We start from the raw sequence: 15,665 nt of genomic DNA, 5'->3' as shown, positions 1-15,665 counted from the left end.
CGAGGGATCGCAAGAGGGGCCGTCGGGGAACTCTTTTTTTTACCAATCACCGTCACCTTATGGGTTTCAAACAGCTTCACTGTTGATGATACAAACACCTCAACAGTCACTATTCTATCAATGTGGCTCATCGTCCCAACACCGACAACTAGATACCTTACCGGAAGAACCAGAATCCCCGCCAGAGCAACCACAACCTCCGCCTAAAGCTAGACAAAGGAGGAATCCAATACAGAATCGACTACCGCCATGTGGCAATCGAATCCGTGGCACAGAGATTGATTTTTATTTTAATATATTTGTACAAACATTTTGAATAATTTGATATTATTTGATGTAATAAAATAGAAATTCTTCTATATTATTTCATGTACTAAAATAGAAATTTACTTTTACATTTTTAATATAATAGAAATTCTTTTCAATAAGGCAATATGTTGAATAAAGTAATTGTAATTTACTTTAATATTTTTAATATAGTCGAAATTCTTTACAATAACGTTTTAAATAAGGTAATTTTTTTATAATCAAATTTTTTACAATAACGTTTTAAATAAGGCAATTTTAATATAATAGAAATTCTTTTAAATAAGGTAATATGTTGAATAAAGCAATTGTAATTTACTAATTTATTATAAATTTATAATTAATTTACTCTAGTAACCTCGAACCTTAATTTATTTGATTTTTCCTTAAAACCCTTAACTCTAAATCCTAATCGATTTTTAAATTTTTTAATTAAAGTACTCAAGTAACCCTAAACTCTAATTTAATTGATTTTTCTTAAAAATAATAAACACGAAAACTAATCCAGCTTTTGAAAATTTTTTAATTAATTTAATTGACAAACCCTAATCCCTTATTTATTTAATTTTTTCTCTAAAACCCTAAACTTAAAAACACCCTAACCCTAACCCTAAACCAATAATCCAAAACCCTACCGCAGGAGACACGGGCAAAACGCGTCCTTAAGGAAGTGTTTTGCCTACTTGGGCATAAAGCGCGCCCTTGAGGGAGCGATTTTTGTCCACATAGGCAAAACACTTCCTCAGGGACGCGTTTTCCTTCCACTTCCGCTGACATCGCGCTGACGTGGACGCGCTTTCGGGGAAATAGAGCCATTCTGGTAAATAATTATTTACCGGGCCCATTTTGGTAAATTTTTAAAAAAATGGACTTTTATATGTATTTTTTTTTTAGTTACTCAATTATGAAAAGTTATAAAATTTTTAATTATTAAATTTTGTCTTTTCGGTCATCAACTTTTAAATTTGGCATAATAATTACTTTAATCCTCAATATTTACACATTATAATTTCAATTTAATATTGATTCTAAAATAATTAATTCTTAATATTTATACATTGTGTAATTTAATTTAATTTATTTTTATGATTTTACTTTTTTTAATGTTAGATATATCCAGAAAATATTGAAAACCACTCGTTTATCAGATTTATAAAGTACTGAATCGTCATCATGTAGTAAAAGACCAAACTAGTTAGAACCAAGAAAAACAAATGTCTTCATGTATTAAAATATTAATACTTGTTGGATCAGTAGCTCAATATTTTTTAGTTATGTCTTTATTTTCAGCTTTGTAAATAAAAAATAAGTTCTAAAATAAAATTTCCTATTTAAATCAAAACTCAATATAACTAATAAATATTTAAAACATTAGGGAGAAAACCATGTATTAAGTGAACTAAAAAAAAAAAAACAATTAATACTGATTTTATCTTTGGGTAAGTGTTGTCTTTGGGGAGAGTTTTTGAGTTAACTCAAGTGATATCATGTTTATATATTAATGCAATGTAAGAGTATGGGCTCGAACCCCGTAAAAGCCGAATGTTTACATTTACTTGGTGGATGAGACACTTTCATTTCATGAACTCGTCGAGAGCTCTACACAAAGTTCAAAGATAAAATGTAGAGATAAAATCGAGCATAGACATCCTCCATTAATGTTGAAGGATCTGTTGACTCTTCGAACAACATTTTAAAGACTTCTCCAATAACGATTTTGACTTCTCTTCACCATTTTTTAAACATAAATAACACAATTTTTAAACCCTTATTGAATTAAAAATTTCCACACAATCATAATTTTAAATATAGAAAATATTCATACCGGTTAGTACTTATTTATTTTGTTTTACTGATTATTATTTATTATATCACTTAAGAACCGTTAAAATAAAATAATATTGTTAATCATGATAAATTTCATTTGTTTAAATTTAAAAATGATAACTTTTACCTGTTTTCTCTCTCTCTCGCCCCTCTTTATATTTCCTTAAATTTGTGCTTCGTTTCATTGTCGATTCCAACATTCAGGCTTCTTCTCATACTGTCATTCTCCTCAATGGCTAACCTTGCGTCTAAGCTTCAGCCATGGTGGCTGTTGCTTGTAATTCCCTTCTTGTTTGTCTCCAACACTTATCATTGTGTCAATGCAGAACCACAAGTGCCTTGCTACTTTATCTTCGGGGACTCATTGTCGGATAATGGAAACAATAACAACCTTGCGACGGAGGCCAAAGTAAATTATTGGCCTTACGGTATCGATTTCCCTAAAGGACCCACTGGAAGGTTTACTAATGGTCGAACCATGCAGGATATCATTGGTTTGCCTTTTCCTCCCTCTCTCTCTCTATACAAAAAATGTATAACAAATTGTTTGCTGCTAATTAAGATGCACTGCGTCTAAATATTAATATGCACAATTACAGTTCAACTACTGGGTTTCCAAGAATTTATTCCTCCTTTTGCCACTTCAAGAGGCCAAGAGATTCTCAAAGGTGTTAATTATGCATCTGGTTCGGCTGGAATTCTCAATGAAAGTGGCCAACATCTGGTAATTATGTTAGGTTTGGTAGGTATATTCACCATGTTTTAGTATCTGAGTTAGCACTAAATCAATAGTTAAACTGTGCAGGGTGTTCGAATAAGCATGGACATGCAGTTAAGCAACCACCAAAGTGTTATCTCAACAATAGTTGAGATGTTGGGAAAATGTGCAGCATCAAAGCTTTTAGGCAAATGCATGTATGCGGTTCAAATAGGCAGCAATGACTACATTAACAACTATTTCAAGCCAGAGATGTACAACAGCAGCCACCTATTCACTCCACAGCAATATGCTGCTTATCTCATCGAACAATATTCATTGAAAATAAAGGTTGGAAAATATAATGGGGCTTAGATTGTTAAACTAAAACTTCATTAATCTTAGAAGGGGTTTGTTTTCTTTATTATCACCAGACTTTGTACAATAACGGCGCAAGGATGTTTGCACTGTTCGGACTTGGTGCCATAGGGTGTACTCCAAATGCAATGGCGGTGCATGGAACAAATGGTTCTGCCTGCGTAGAAAAAATGAACACTGCAGCTCAACTTTTCAATGAGAGGCTTATACCGCTTGTTGATGAACTGAATAGCAACTCCACCGACGCTAAATTTACGTATCTAAATCCTACGGGAGCAAGCGCAGCAAACTCCCTTGGTTTTACAGTGGCAAATGCTAGCTGCTGTGACATAGGGAGTGGTGGAGATCTTTGTATCCCAGGTTCGGAGCCATGCGGTGACCGAAGTCAGTACGTGTTTTGGGATGCGGTTCATACTTCGGATGCATGGAATGAGGTCATTGCAGTTGAGGCTTACGATTCTGAATCCAATGCCATAGCTTATCCCTTTAATGTTAAGAAAATGGCACAACTGCCAAACAACAACGATGCCGATGGTGATATTTGTGAAATGGGTGAAAATTCTGGTGTTACTGTGTAATCCGATTCACTCGAAGCTGTTAGTTTGAATCGTTGTAATATGTTTACTCCCTCGTTTTAAAATTAATGAAGGAACTGTTTAGTTCAGGCATGGTAGAGAATCTGACTGAGTTTCCACTTTTCTTTTGCTTGCGTCTTAAGTTATGCTAGGTAACAAGTTCGTTTTCATGCTCGAGTTTAAGTACAACATTAACATGTGCTTACTCAAGTTTAACCTGATTTAAAGTTTTACTTCAGCTCATCCATATTTGTAAAAGATTAATTTAAACTCATTTTAATTCCCCTCATATTATTTTTTTAAATTTTTAGAAAATATATAATATTTTTAATTTAATATTTAATAGTTTTATAATTTTCATTTATTAAAAAAATTATATATAGGCATCTTAATATTTTTAATGATTATATTATAGTATTACATATTATTATATATATATATTTAGTTTTGAATAAATTACAATATTAATAGTCACCTAACAATAAATTTTTTGATCATATAATTATAAAAATTAGAAATTAGTCATTCAACTATTAGTAAAACTATAAAATGATCACTTAATTATTTAATTTTATCTTTTTAGTTATTTAATTATTTTAAATTTCTAAATGTTTTTATATTTATATTAACTAATTAATGACAAAAAGATACTTTAAATAATTAAATAATTATTTTGTAACTTTATAATTAGACTATAAAAATCTACAATAGGATAACTTCTATTATCCCAAATTCGTGAAAAACGTGGTGGTACTGGTATCTTTTTTTTCTTCTTTTTTTATAGAAAACAAGGCGTGGTACATAATGATGACGTTAGAGAAATAAATCAATAATAGAGGACTAGAATGAGTGTCCTGCCAAGCAAATTAATGAACATATTGGAAGCATTCTTAAAATACAAAACCAAGGGCCCTCACCCTCCCATATGTCATCCACTTCATTTTGATTTATTCTGATTAATATTAATATAATTATTTTTAAAACACGTGTTTTGATTTTGATTTATAATTTATTTATGTTTTTTAATTTTAAAATAATTTTTATCATTTTTATTCAAAATGATTTTTAAATAGTTTTTTTAACTTTTGGATTTAAAATTAAATTGACAGGTTTTGTAAACATTGAATGTTAAATTTATTAAATTTTTAGATTTAGAATTAAAATAATAAAATATGTAAATATTGGATGACTAAATTTGTTATTAGATCAATAAAAAATCCTTACTCAACTTCCCCTTTTAAGTATTTAAATTTTGAAACCGTTGGGATTAATTTGAAAATTTTTGAAGTTGAATGATCAAAATAGAATTTACCCAAAAGTTAGGTGACTACCCAAGTAGTTTACCCTAAAATAATTAGAAAGGGGTTTAGTTAGGGCTTTGTGGAGCAGCAAGCAGAGAAGAGCAGACCTAAGACTAACAACAAATAGTTTGTGAAACAAGAAAGTGTCCCTCACGAAAACCATGAAGAGAGGTGGTCGAAGCTTAGTGTCTTCACCTCCTGCCTTCTCTAACGACGCCAAGAAACTCCGTGTCTCTACCGTCAGCAACGCCACCGGCCTCCAGGTTCTTTTCTTCTTCTTCTTCTTCGGTCTGCCCTTCATCTTCTGAAATTTCAATATCAAAGTGAACCATAAAAAGACCAGAGCATGATGGCTGGGCCAAACCCGGCATTTATTTGGTTATTTTCTTATTAATAGTTTTAACAGCACAACTAAGAAAGAACAGAACCATCAGCAGCAGTCATTGGTTTTTTTTTTCTGCAACAGGGGAGAAGATAATAGATTAGGATAACAGAGATTGAGTTCTTTTAGTCCCCATGATTCTTTTTAATACAACTTAATTTATGTCTTCGGCATGTAATACCGGTCTCTATGGAGCAAGAACTGTATGTAAACTTACAAGTCATACTTATAAGAACCAACAGCATGGCAAGTCCAGCTAAAATTCTGACCTATCTGATCATTCTGTATAATGTTAATGTTGGTACTGAAAAACAGACTGAAGATGCTGAAACTGAAGATGACTTGGAGACCTCTGGCACAGATGAAGATGATGATTTGACTGTCTGTGGTCCATCTACTGTTGCCACCAGGTCTAATTAAATTCTGTGTCATTTTTTGTAATTTTAACTAGTTTCAATATTAAAATTTTGGTTGTTTGAGTAAGATTCACCGTTTAATTTAATTTCTAGAGGGCTTAAAAGAAGTTGTTGAATGTGTAGACTTTTTGCTTTGGTTTTATCGCTGCTTTTACAAGTTGCCTAGTGACTTGCTATCAAGTAAACTCTTCAAGTCTATTACAAAAATTTTAACTTGGATGTCTGAAGTCATTCATCATGCACTCTTGCATATTGCACTGGGATAGTTTAAATACATGAAGCACATACTTAGTGTGACTTTTTAAAATACGAAAAGCTTGTGTTCTAGATTGTACAAAGATTTTATTTATTTTAAGACCATTACTCTACTTTTATGGTAACTAATGCTTAGATAGTTTTGAACTTTTATATGAACTTTATAATGTTACTGTCATGCTGTCTTTTGGGATCCTTTACGAGTTGTCATTTTAAGTATTGCATATAATTATTTTTGTGCAGTTCATTTACTAAACGTGTTGAGTATAAGTTGTCAAAAGTAGAGGCTGATGATTTGTCAAAGAAGAAATGGAAGTATACGTGGGAGGTGCCTGCTGCTGACATATCAAATTGCAAGTGGGTTGGCACAGGAGAGTGTTTTCTAAAGGTATATCTGCATTTTAATCTGCATTTTGATCCACCTTTTATCCAGGTTTTGAATTGGCTTTGCTCTTATTTCAGTTCAAATATAGCATTAATTGTGTTGTCCTATGTTTGAAAGGAATTTAATATTACTTCTAATTGACTGATATAAATTTGAATCCTATAGATATTTAGAATTTGTATGATGATAATTAGGTTTGTCTGTTTTGGGGATACTTTGGGTGCATGTGAGTGATAAGGCATTGCATATAGCATTAATTGTGTCGTCCTATGTTTGAAAGGAATTTAATATTACTTCTAATTGACTGATATAAATTTGAATCCTATAGATATTTAGAATTTGTATGATGATAATTAGGTTTGTCTGTTTTGGGGATACTTTGGGTGCATGTGAGTGATAAGGCATTGCAGTGATCCCTGAATCTAATAGACAGAATGTCATTCTTTGAACTGATTAAAGAAGCCTTCTGCTAGGCTGGCTTGTGCTGAAGGTTTATTCCAGTAGCTCATGGGGGGAGAAGCAAAATGTTGTTCTATTTGTCTGCTTATAGTTAGGATGTTTTATCTACCTGAAGCAATGTTCTGGTCAAAGTTGACCCCTAACAGTAGAATATATATATTTTTCCTTTTTTCAAGTGCATCTTAAAGCATGCTGTATCAATAAAGAATTTGATTTCCCTATTTTTTAATTATTTCAATTCTAATTTTTGCAGGATGACGACTTGAGTTCCAATTATGGTCTCAAGCAAAAGTTGTATAAACACTGGTTGGATGTCTACAAGACATCTGGAGGCAATGACTTCCATTCATCTAAGCAGAGATGGTTCTTCTCTCTTTGTGAGTGTGTGCTTCATTTGTCAGTCAATTGCCAATTGATTTCATAGCTGAGAGAATTTGCAGTTTTCTTGTTAATGCTATTCTTTGGATTTTTTTTTCATCAGCTCTTTTTGATAGCCTTCATTCTTGAACATGTATTTGCGATGAATGAGATCTGTTCTTGACTGCGAATGTCTTATTTGAAAATTGGTGTTGCAATAATGACTCTGCTTTGGAGTTTGAGTTTTCTGTAATCCTTGACACATATCATTGTAGCATCTAGACATTTAAATCATATAGCTCCTGCCGCTTTCTTTCATTCATTATTTTAAATTTCTTTGCCGTCGTTAATGCTACATTTTTTGAGTTGTGAAGCTTGAAATATTAGATGTTAGGCCCATCTAAGTTGATTCAAATACTAAACTGTAAACTATCACCTAACAGCAGTGTTTATCACATTATTAAAGATGTTTAGAGAAAGCAAATGTCCAGAAAAGCTCACATTTTTTTACAAGATGTAACTGATCCATGTACCATTCTCAAAGTTAAAAGATTAAGAATTACATGTTTGGAGATAGTTGCTTGATTTTATTCTAAAATATCCTTACTGTCTTGTTCCATTTTATGGTTAATCTCATGCACTCATACTTTCACATTCGCTCATTAAATTTTAAATCTGAAAAAGGTTTTTGTTTTAGTTGAGTTAAACCATGACTTGTTTTTGCCAGGCAATAGTTATCGGGATATATTGCACGGTGAGAAGAAACCTTTCTATCACAAAGGCCTTCAAGAAGACTCAAATATTATGGATGCCTATCTTATGCATTCTGTGCGTACTTTTCTTGCCCTTTTGTGCTTTATTATTATTGCTTGCAAATTTGATTTTTGAGTAAGTTGTTCTTTTTGGTGATTAAACAATATATCATGCAGCTCAATCACATATTTAGAACAAGAGATCTTGTGAGAAAGAATAATGCAAAAATTGACAAGCACCAGATGAGTGGGAAGGAGGAGATACTTCCAGGTGATAATTTTCTTGATCAAGGGTTCACTCGCCCCAAGGTATATTTGCTAGCATCTAATTGATGGAAGTATAATTTATTTAAGGGCTAATTGCACATTTGGCACCGTCTATAGTCAAACTCTCTATTTGATACCTAAATTTTTTTTAAAAAAAATATCAATTAGGTGAAATGTCGAAAACATACAATACAATTGTAAATCATGGCATTAGAATGTGCCATTTTTTAAACACTTGGTTTGTTTTGTTAATTCTGAAAATTTGAACCAAATTGAGAGTTGACTATAGGTTGTACCAAATGTGTAATTAACCCTTTTTTTGAAGAGAACATTGGTTAATTTGTCAGCATTTGATTGTTAAGGTTTGGGAACATGCTTATCTATTTTTAAACTGGTCTATATGTATAATAGAACAGAAGTTCTGGAAAAAGTCAAACTCATTCCGAAGTTATCCCCTGTGAGGCTGACTACCATTCATCTTAAACTTTCGCAATTTTGTTTTAATTATTATACCAGAAGAGATACTGTGGAAAAAGTTAAGTCATTTCAAATTTTTCCCATGTGAAGCTGTAGTGTTTATATGCAAACCTTGATAACTGATTATTAATTATTTTGACAGAAAAAAAAGGCCTAAAAATGAAGTGGCCGAACCTAATTCTGTTCATTTGGACCATATTTCTAAATCATTAATCTTAGTCAATTGCTAACATGAATATTTAGTTCCACGTGTGGCTGACTGGCCTTCTTTTATAACCTAGTCAACTGTTTATTAATTAATTTACACCAATTGCATATGCAGTTATTCCCAAATTTTGGCATAAAAAGTAACCTCCAAAATTCCAGTGACCCTTCTATTGATTTGTACCATTTTCCTCAATAATTGATCTTAAACTATGGGTAACCAGCATATTTCCTAATATAAAAATGTAATTTATTCTTCTGCCAAATAGTTCCCATGTTCCATTTTATCTTTGCGCACTGGTTTCTGCAACTATTTCTGCTTTACTTGATTAGTATGGGGAATTGTGGAACTATTTTCATGTTCAATATCATCAAACCCATTTATGCCCTGAAAACACTGAATTGTGCTTTAACCAATCACATTTGTTTATTCGAATTGTGCAGATTTTGATCTTATTACCTCTGAGGAGCATTGCACTTCGTGTCATCGAGAGGTTAATACAACTAACTCCTGCAAATTCAAAGGTATTTGTTCTTTGATTGGCTCTTTGCAAGTTATTTTTATTGACAGTTCAGAATTCTTCTCAATCTCAATGTAATATGAATTATTCGTACCATAACTAGGTGGACTATGCTTTGTTTCAACACATAACTTATTTACTTGCATTGGTATGGCTGATTTATCTCTTGAGTATGTCCCCTAGATATCAAGATCTTACTCCTTTGATAAGTTTTATAGTCAATAAATACTTAGTGCTTTGTCTTGGTATGTCTAGACGTGTATCTGGTATGGAGTGAAGTGAATTGCCTTTGAACATCAACTTTGAAACAATTATTTCAGATATAATCATTCCAAAATGCAATTGTCTGAAAAAGGAAAATCCAAAGTGCATAATTAAGCTCATCACTTTCTTGTGTTCTCTATTATTGTAACTTGTCATGCAATGAAAATGTTTGTTTTATAGGGAGCTTCAATCTTTTGAGTTTTTGAATAGTTTGCTCTAGAGACACTTTATGTATGATTTCTTTTATTTAGGTATGCTTCACATAGCCTTGAATACATTTACATTTTATTAAAGCAAGAACTAAACTTATTTCCATCAAATGAAAATCACAGATCACTAGACTATCTTTCGAACTAGATTATTTTGCTTCAGCACCGAAGCAGGCACTAATTAATTATCCTTGGTCTTACAAGCTTATTGTTCGTAAATATCTCTGAGTTTGATATAAAAGCATCTGTTAATATGCTGTTCATTGAATAGAATGTTTTTGTTGGTTTTATTGTCCATGTTTATAATGTTTATTCTTTCCAGGTTAATGTGGAACACATTGACCGTTTCTATAAAGACTTTGGATCTGAAGAGGTTTCAAGTGATAAGGAAGAGGAGCAATCAAAGAATGCTAAAACTAAGAAGCCTTCGAAACCTTCTGATCATCAATCACTTTTTAAGGGTGATACGAGGGATGACTTCATGATAGGCATTAAATTTACTAGGTAAAGTACTATGAATGACCAGTTGTTCACTAGAATCTAACAAGTTGTTTTCTTTATGTTTTTATTTCTGATAAATTTTTTATCAAGTTAACTTGCTTTTCCGTTGTCCCAATCTAAGCAGTTTAAGATTTTATGTAACTTCTACTCTCACTTTTTCCCTCTCTTCAGGAAGACCATCAAGCTATATGGTGATTTCTATTCTTCAGACATCATTGTTGCTTCTCCTCTTGAATTAATGACAGTAAGCATTATGCTTTATTTCTTAATTTGGTTGCCTTTGTTTCTGATTGGACTGGTGTAAAATATGGACAACAATTCTCTTCACTTCTAGGGTTATTGTACAAAGAAAATAAAAGAGTGTGGAATTTAGAGAAAATTGCAGTTTTTCATGTTAACTTATATTTATTGGACCATCTCTTTGCAGATATCGTAATCTTATATTTATAGAGATAAATGCTTTCGTATGCTTTTACAATATTGTTTGTCTTTTAAAATCTGAAGCATGTTCATGCATTGCATGCTTGTATGTGTAACTTTTTAAGCAGTCAGTTGATAACATTTAATTTTGCTAGAAATTTGGGAAGGCAGAAAAGAATAAGGAATTGGACACTGACTATCTATCTTCTATAGAGGTATTCTCATTCTCAGCAGCCTACTTTTTGGAGTATGCATTTCTTCTTTGCATCCCCTATATTTAATGAACTTAAGTGATTTGGCTCTTACGTAATAGAGAGAGAATGAGCATGTTTTATTGTATGATCAGGTTGTCATTATTGACCATGCAGATGTAATATCATTGCAGGTATTTTGTGTGATCAAATTTATGTTTTTGGTCTTTATTTCTCCTCTTTATTATGTTGAGTGAAATGCCTAACTCCCCCAGCGCCTCTCCATCTTTTTCTTTTTTGATGACTGGATATAGAATTGGAGTTTCCTGACTTCTGTTTTTGAGCGTCTGAACCATATACCATCAAAGCAGCATGGAACTAATGTTATGCGCATCAGACCGTGGTATGTTCCAATAAAGTTCTCAGATGATACTCTATGACTTCTGCTTTTTCCTCTTTTTTATGGAGATAATTTGATTCCAAAGAGTGGCTTTCTTCTATAGGTACTTGGATGGATTTGCTCGATTTTATCGGCAAACAATTATTTTAGGTTATTATCTAAACCCAGGTAATGCAGTTTCTGATTTTGATGAACTATGCCTATGTTTGCAATCACTTTGTACAGTGCAAAGCTTGCACTTTTCAGTTCCACTGCATTTACCTCCTTCCGTCTTCTTTTCGCAATATCTGCCGAGTTATTAAAGCAGTAACCAAATAGTTAGCTTGATCCAAAGAAATTTATTGTCATCTGTGCAAGTATAATAGTTTTTTCTCTCTTTTTATTGGGGTTATTGGGATTTCAGAAGACATTTTTTATAATACTGATCTTTCACAAAGAATTGGTGCATCATGTATAATACAGGATTTTAGTTAACTTCAAATCTTACACCTCCATGTCTATACGTGTGCTTTTATACGTGGTTCTAGTATGGCTCAAACATCAGTGTTGTGTGCACAAATGTAAAATGAAATAGAAGCCCTACAAGTGTGTCTTTATGACTATAACTTCCTGTGAACAAATATTTCTAATCTCTTTTTACCCATTTGTACTGCAGACATGAATGCTCTTTTCAATCACCATTGTGTTAACTATCAAGGAAAGGTATGTTCATCATCTAACATTTTTTTCTCTTTCTATATTTTTCAAATTACATAGCGAAATGCTTTCTGTTCTTTTCACTTATTTAATACTTGGTTCAAACCTTAAGAAATAAGAATAATTGATTGTATTTGAAAGGTTTATGCAGCAAAGAGGAAGACAAAGCAGACATTTGTTACATTTGATAGGGAGAATGAAAATCTATGGGATAATTAGAGTGTAGAAGTTCATTTGTTGGTTTAGCTAGCTATTCTGCACACCCTCCTTTCAACATGTTCATTTACCCTTTAGTTGACCAACTGATTAGATCGTGAGTGCAGTGCCTGAGGTGTGCCTGTGTTGTATGAGCTTCTTCACCCCCCTGTTTGCTAGAATCTTTAAAAGGGGGAAAAATGATAAAGAACTTGGAAGGAATTGCAGATTTTAAACTCTGTTAGAAATAGAATTCTCGTTCCTTTGTTTCTTTATTTGTTTTCTTTTGGCGGGTGGAAGATTAAGGTGTGGGGGCAGCAGTTGGGTTTCTGTTTTCCTGTCTACATTGAGAAGTACAAACATTCAGGAAATAAAAGAGAAAAAGAGAAAAATGCCTTGAAGTATAAGTTAACTAGTTCTCTCTACAGGTGAAGTCAGTGTGTGAGCATAGAGGTGTTCTCCCTAAAGTTTTATCCCAAGTGAGGCAGGTAAGCCCCTCTAGATTTGCTTCTTTACTAGATTGCACAATGCTAGATTCTCTGCTTTCTTAAGATGCCCTTAACACCCTTCTTGAGGGATTTCCTGGATGAATGGTGAGCTTCTAAGTGAAAAGTAAATTGAGAATTTAGTATGCTAGACATTTATTTTCCCCATCTGATGCATGGAGTTTGATATGGTGCTGGCAGCAGCTTAATACCATATTCTGGATGCCAGATCGATAACAGAATTTTCTGTATATGTTATATTGGTTGAAAATAGAAGAAATTGTATTTTTCTAGTATATTTATATTCATTTGGTATATATTTGTGTCTGATTTTACCTCTGATGAGCATATGTTGTTTGTAATTGCTATCTCTAAATCTCCTGATTTTGGATTCGTCTCATCCATGTTCCTTTTAATCTCTCTAAGAGTTGGGCATGATATTTTTACATTGTACTGATTCAGTTTGTGCTTTTCAATTTTGACAGATCTATGAAAGATTTGATGCAAGTTCAATAGCTGATGTTGATGATGCTCGTCTTGAATATTTTGAAAAGAAGGTTTATTTTTTTAAAACCCATTTTTTGCTTCAATTTGTTTTCTTTTTCGAATCTTGCTAATTTTAGATTGCACTCACTAATGGTGCCTAGTCATACGGGGTTCTTGCAGTTCCTTTAGGTGAAGTAGCACTTAACAACATAGAGGTCAAATTAGAGTTCTGTAAAGGTTGTTTTGATGATCAAAATTAAACAATTAAATCTTATTTTTCTCGTTTCTTCTTCGCAACACATTGATGCCAACATCCCAAGTAAAAGACATCCAAAATTCGGAGTAAAAATCTTAACTATGTTGGCAGGTTATGGCAGTTTATACTAATATGGTTCTATAATATGCTTTTGGTTCTATCCTATGGATAAGCTTAATACTGGGTTGTGGCATCCATTATGTTCTGAAATTTGCATGGATGTATCAATTATATTGTATACCCCCTATAGGAAAAGACCCTGCAAGCTTGTTATGGTTTTCTCTTTCTGTTTGGAGGTGCCTAAATACTTACAACAATGTACCCCAATGAGAAGGCAACAAAATGGTCGGGCTTGATGTCAACTAATACAACTTGCTTTTATCTGATCTTTTCATATATCAACTCATGTATTGATGATTTTCCTGATCCAGGTGTTTCCTAAGATAAAAGATTCTGACCAGGTAAGTATGCTTAAGCAGTCTTTGAAAATTGTTTTAGGAGTAATATTACCTTTAAAGTCTTACTAAATTTTTCTTCAATTGATCTCCTTTTCAGGGTGGGATTATGCTATTTGCCAGCTCTTACTTTGAATTTGTTCGACTTCGAAATTTCTTGAAGTCTCAGAATGCATCTTTCTGTTTACTTGGCGAGTAAGATGCCCTTCTTTCATTGGGTGTTTTTTTTGTTCAGTTCATTTTTTGCTTTACGCTGGTAACCTTCTGTCTTGGTTCCACGACTGATTAGTCATAATATTTTCTTTAACCTATAGTTACACCAATCAGAAAGATATATCCCGTGCACGAGTTTGGTTTTTTGAAGGGAAGAGAAAGATCATGCTCTACACTGAAAGAATTCATTTTTATCGCAGATATAAGGTTCTTTAAACTTCTCTATTGGAATTCATTTACTTATTTCAGACATTCTGATTGCCTTTTCCTTTGTTAATGTTTTGTAAATTGTAATTTCAATACATGCTTTTAATGCCTCTCAATTTCCTGGTGCCTAGATTCGTGGTATTCGAAATTTGATCATCTATTCTCTCCCAGAGAGGAAGGAGTTCTACTATGAGGTGAGTGTGGTTACCATAAAATTTGATAACCGTCATTTTTGGCCCAGCTTTCATTCTGAACCAAAATTACTTCATGCTTCTTTTGTTCCAGATTGTCAACATGCTTGAAGGGTCGGATGACTTGGCATGCACAGTCTTGTTTTCTCAGTATGACAAGCTACAGGTAATGTTCTGTGATCTTACATAGGTCAGTTTTTGTAGTATTGTGAATGATGATATCAGAGGGTGACAGTTTAATTGCGTAGGGGGTTTCTGGCATTCACTCGAAAAACAGACGTATTTGCTGTAATAGTATTTTTTTTTTTGTGTGTGTGTGTTTGCTAAGTGGTGGTAGAAAGAGCAAACCTCTCAAGATCCTTACAAAAAGTTAAATGTTGAAGCAGTAATAAGGATTAGGCAAAAGGATGAATAGATGCATATTTATTTAGTTTTGTTCTTCCATTTTCTTTATTCTAATCTATGAACTTCTCTGAACCACAGTATTCCAAGTTTCTTTTTCCTTAGTGATCACTTTTGCTGACTCTAAAATTTACTTTCTGGCTTCTGTCATGATAGCTCGAGAGAATTGTTGGAACTGCTCCGGCAAAACGAATGATAAAATCTGAGAAGGGAGTCTTCGTATTTTGCTGAAATGTACTTCCTAGTGGGAGGCAATGACCGACTGTCATGAGGCTTTTATGATTGAGGATTGCTAAAAAGAATAGAAATTACCTCTTTTTAAGCTTATTAGAATCCCTTGCCTCGGTTACTATTTTTGGCAGGAAAATCCTTCATAATCATAGATTTTTTTTTGTTTTGGGGGGGGGGCTCATGTTCATAAAATATACATTATGTCATACAACTTGACCATTTCTGCATCACAGATATTCATTTTCGCACTCTTGTTTAATTATAATGGTAAAATACTACGTTCTTGATGCATTTCAACTACAAA

General features: G+C 32.8%; 2 protein-coding genes across 2 annotated transcripts; both read left to right on the top strand.

The window, feature by feature from the left end:
* Positions 1-2,305: 2,305 nt before the first annotated feature.
* On the top strand, positions 2,306-3,876 carry LOC105767374 (GDSL esterase/lipase At1g29660). The gene is made up of 4 exons (XM_012586883.2): positions 2,306-2,627; positions 2,733-2,857; positions 2,939-3,181; positions 3,265-3,876. The coding sequence occupies exons 1-4, from the start codon at positions 2,366-2,368 to the stop codon at positions 3,784-3,786; spliced, it is 1,152 nt and encodes a 383-aa protein (XP_012442337.1). The 5' UTR covers positions 2,306-2,365; the 3' UTR covers positions 3,787-3,876.
* Positions 3,877-5,164: 1,288 nt separating this feature from the next.
* LOC105767368 (protein NUCLEOLAR FACTOR 1) lies at positions 5,165-15,665 on the top strand. Its single transcript, XM_012586876.2, has 22 exons — positions 5,165-5,347; positions 5,782-5,876; positions 6,381-6,525; positions 7,235-7,358; positions 8,066-8,166; positions 8,268-8,399; positions 9,483-9,563; positions 10,355-10,536; positions 10,705-10,777; positions 11,109-11,168; positions 11,300-11,338; positions 11,459-11,547; positions 11,648-11,712; positions 12,200-12,246; positions 12,864-12,923; positions 13,406-13,477; positions 14,094-14,123; positions 14,218-14,312; positions 14,432-14,537; positions 14,669-14,731; positions 14,823-14,894; positions 15,287-15,665. Exons 1-22 carry the CDS (start codon positions 5,246-5,248, stop codon positions 15,359-15,361), a joined length of 1,908 nt encoding a protein of 635 aa, XP_012442330.1. The 5' UTR covers positions 5,165-5,245; the 3' UTR covers positions 15,362-15,665.

This window comes from Gossypium raimondii, chromosome 5 (assembly GCF_025698545.1).
Source record: "Gossypium raimondii isolate GPD5lz chromosome 5, ASM2569854v1, whole genome shotgun sequence".
In the NCBI taxonomy this organism is placed as follows: domain Eukaryota; kingdom Viridiplantae; phylum Streptophyta; class Magnoliopsida; order Malvales; family Malvaceae; genus Gossypium; species Gossypium raimondii.
The sequence above is the reverse complement of the archived record's forward strand: the minus strand, read 5'-3'. Positions and strand labels throughout refer to the sequence as shown.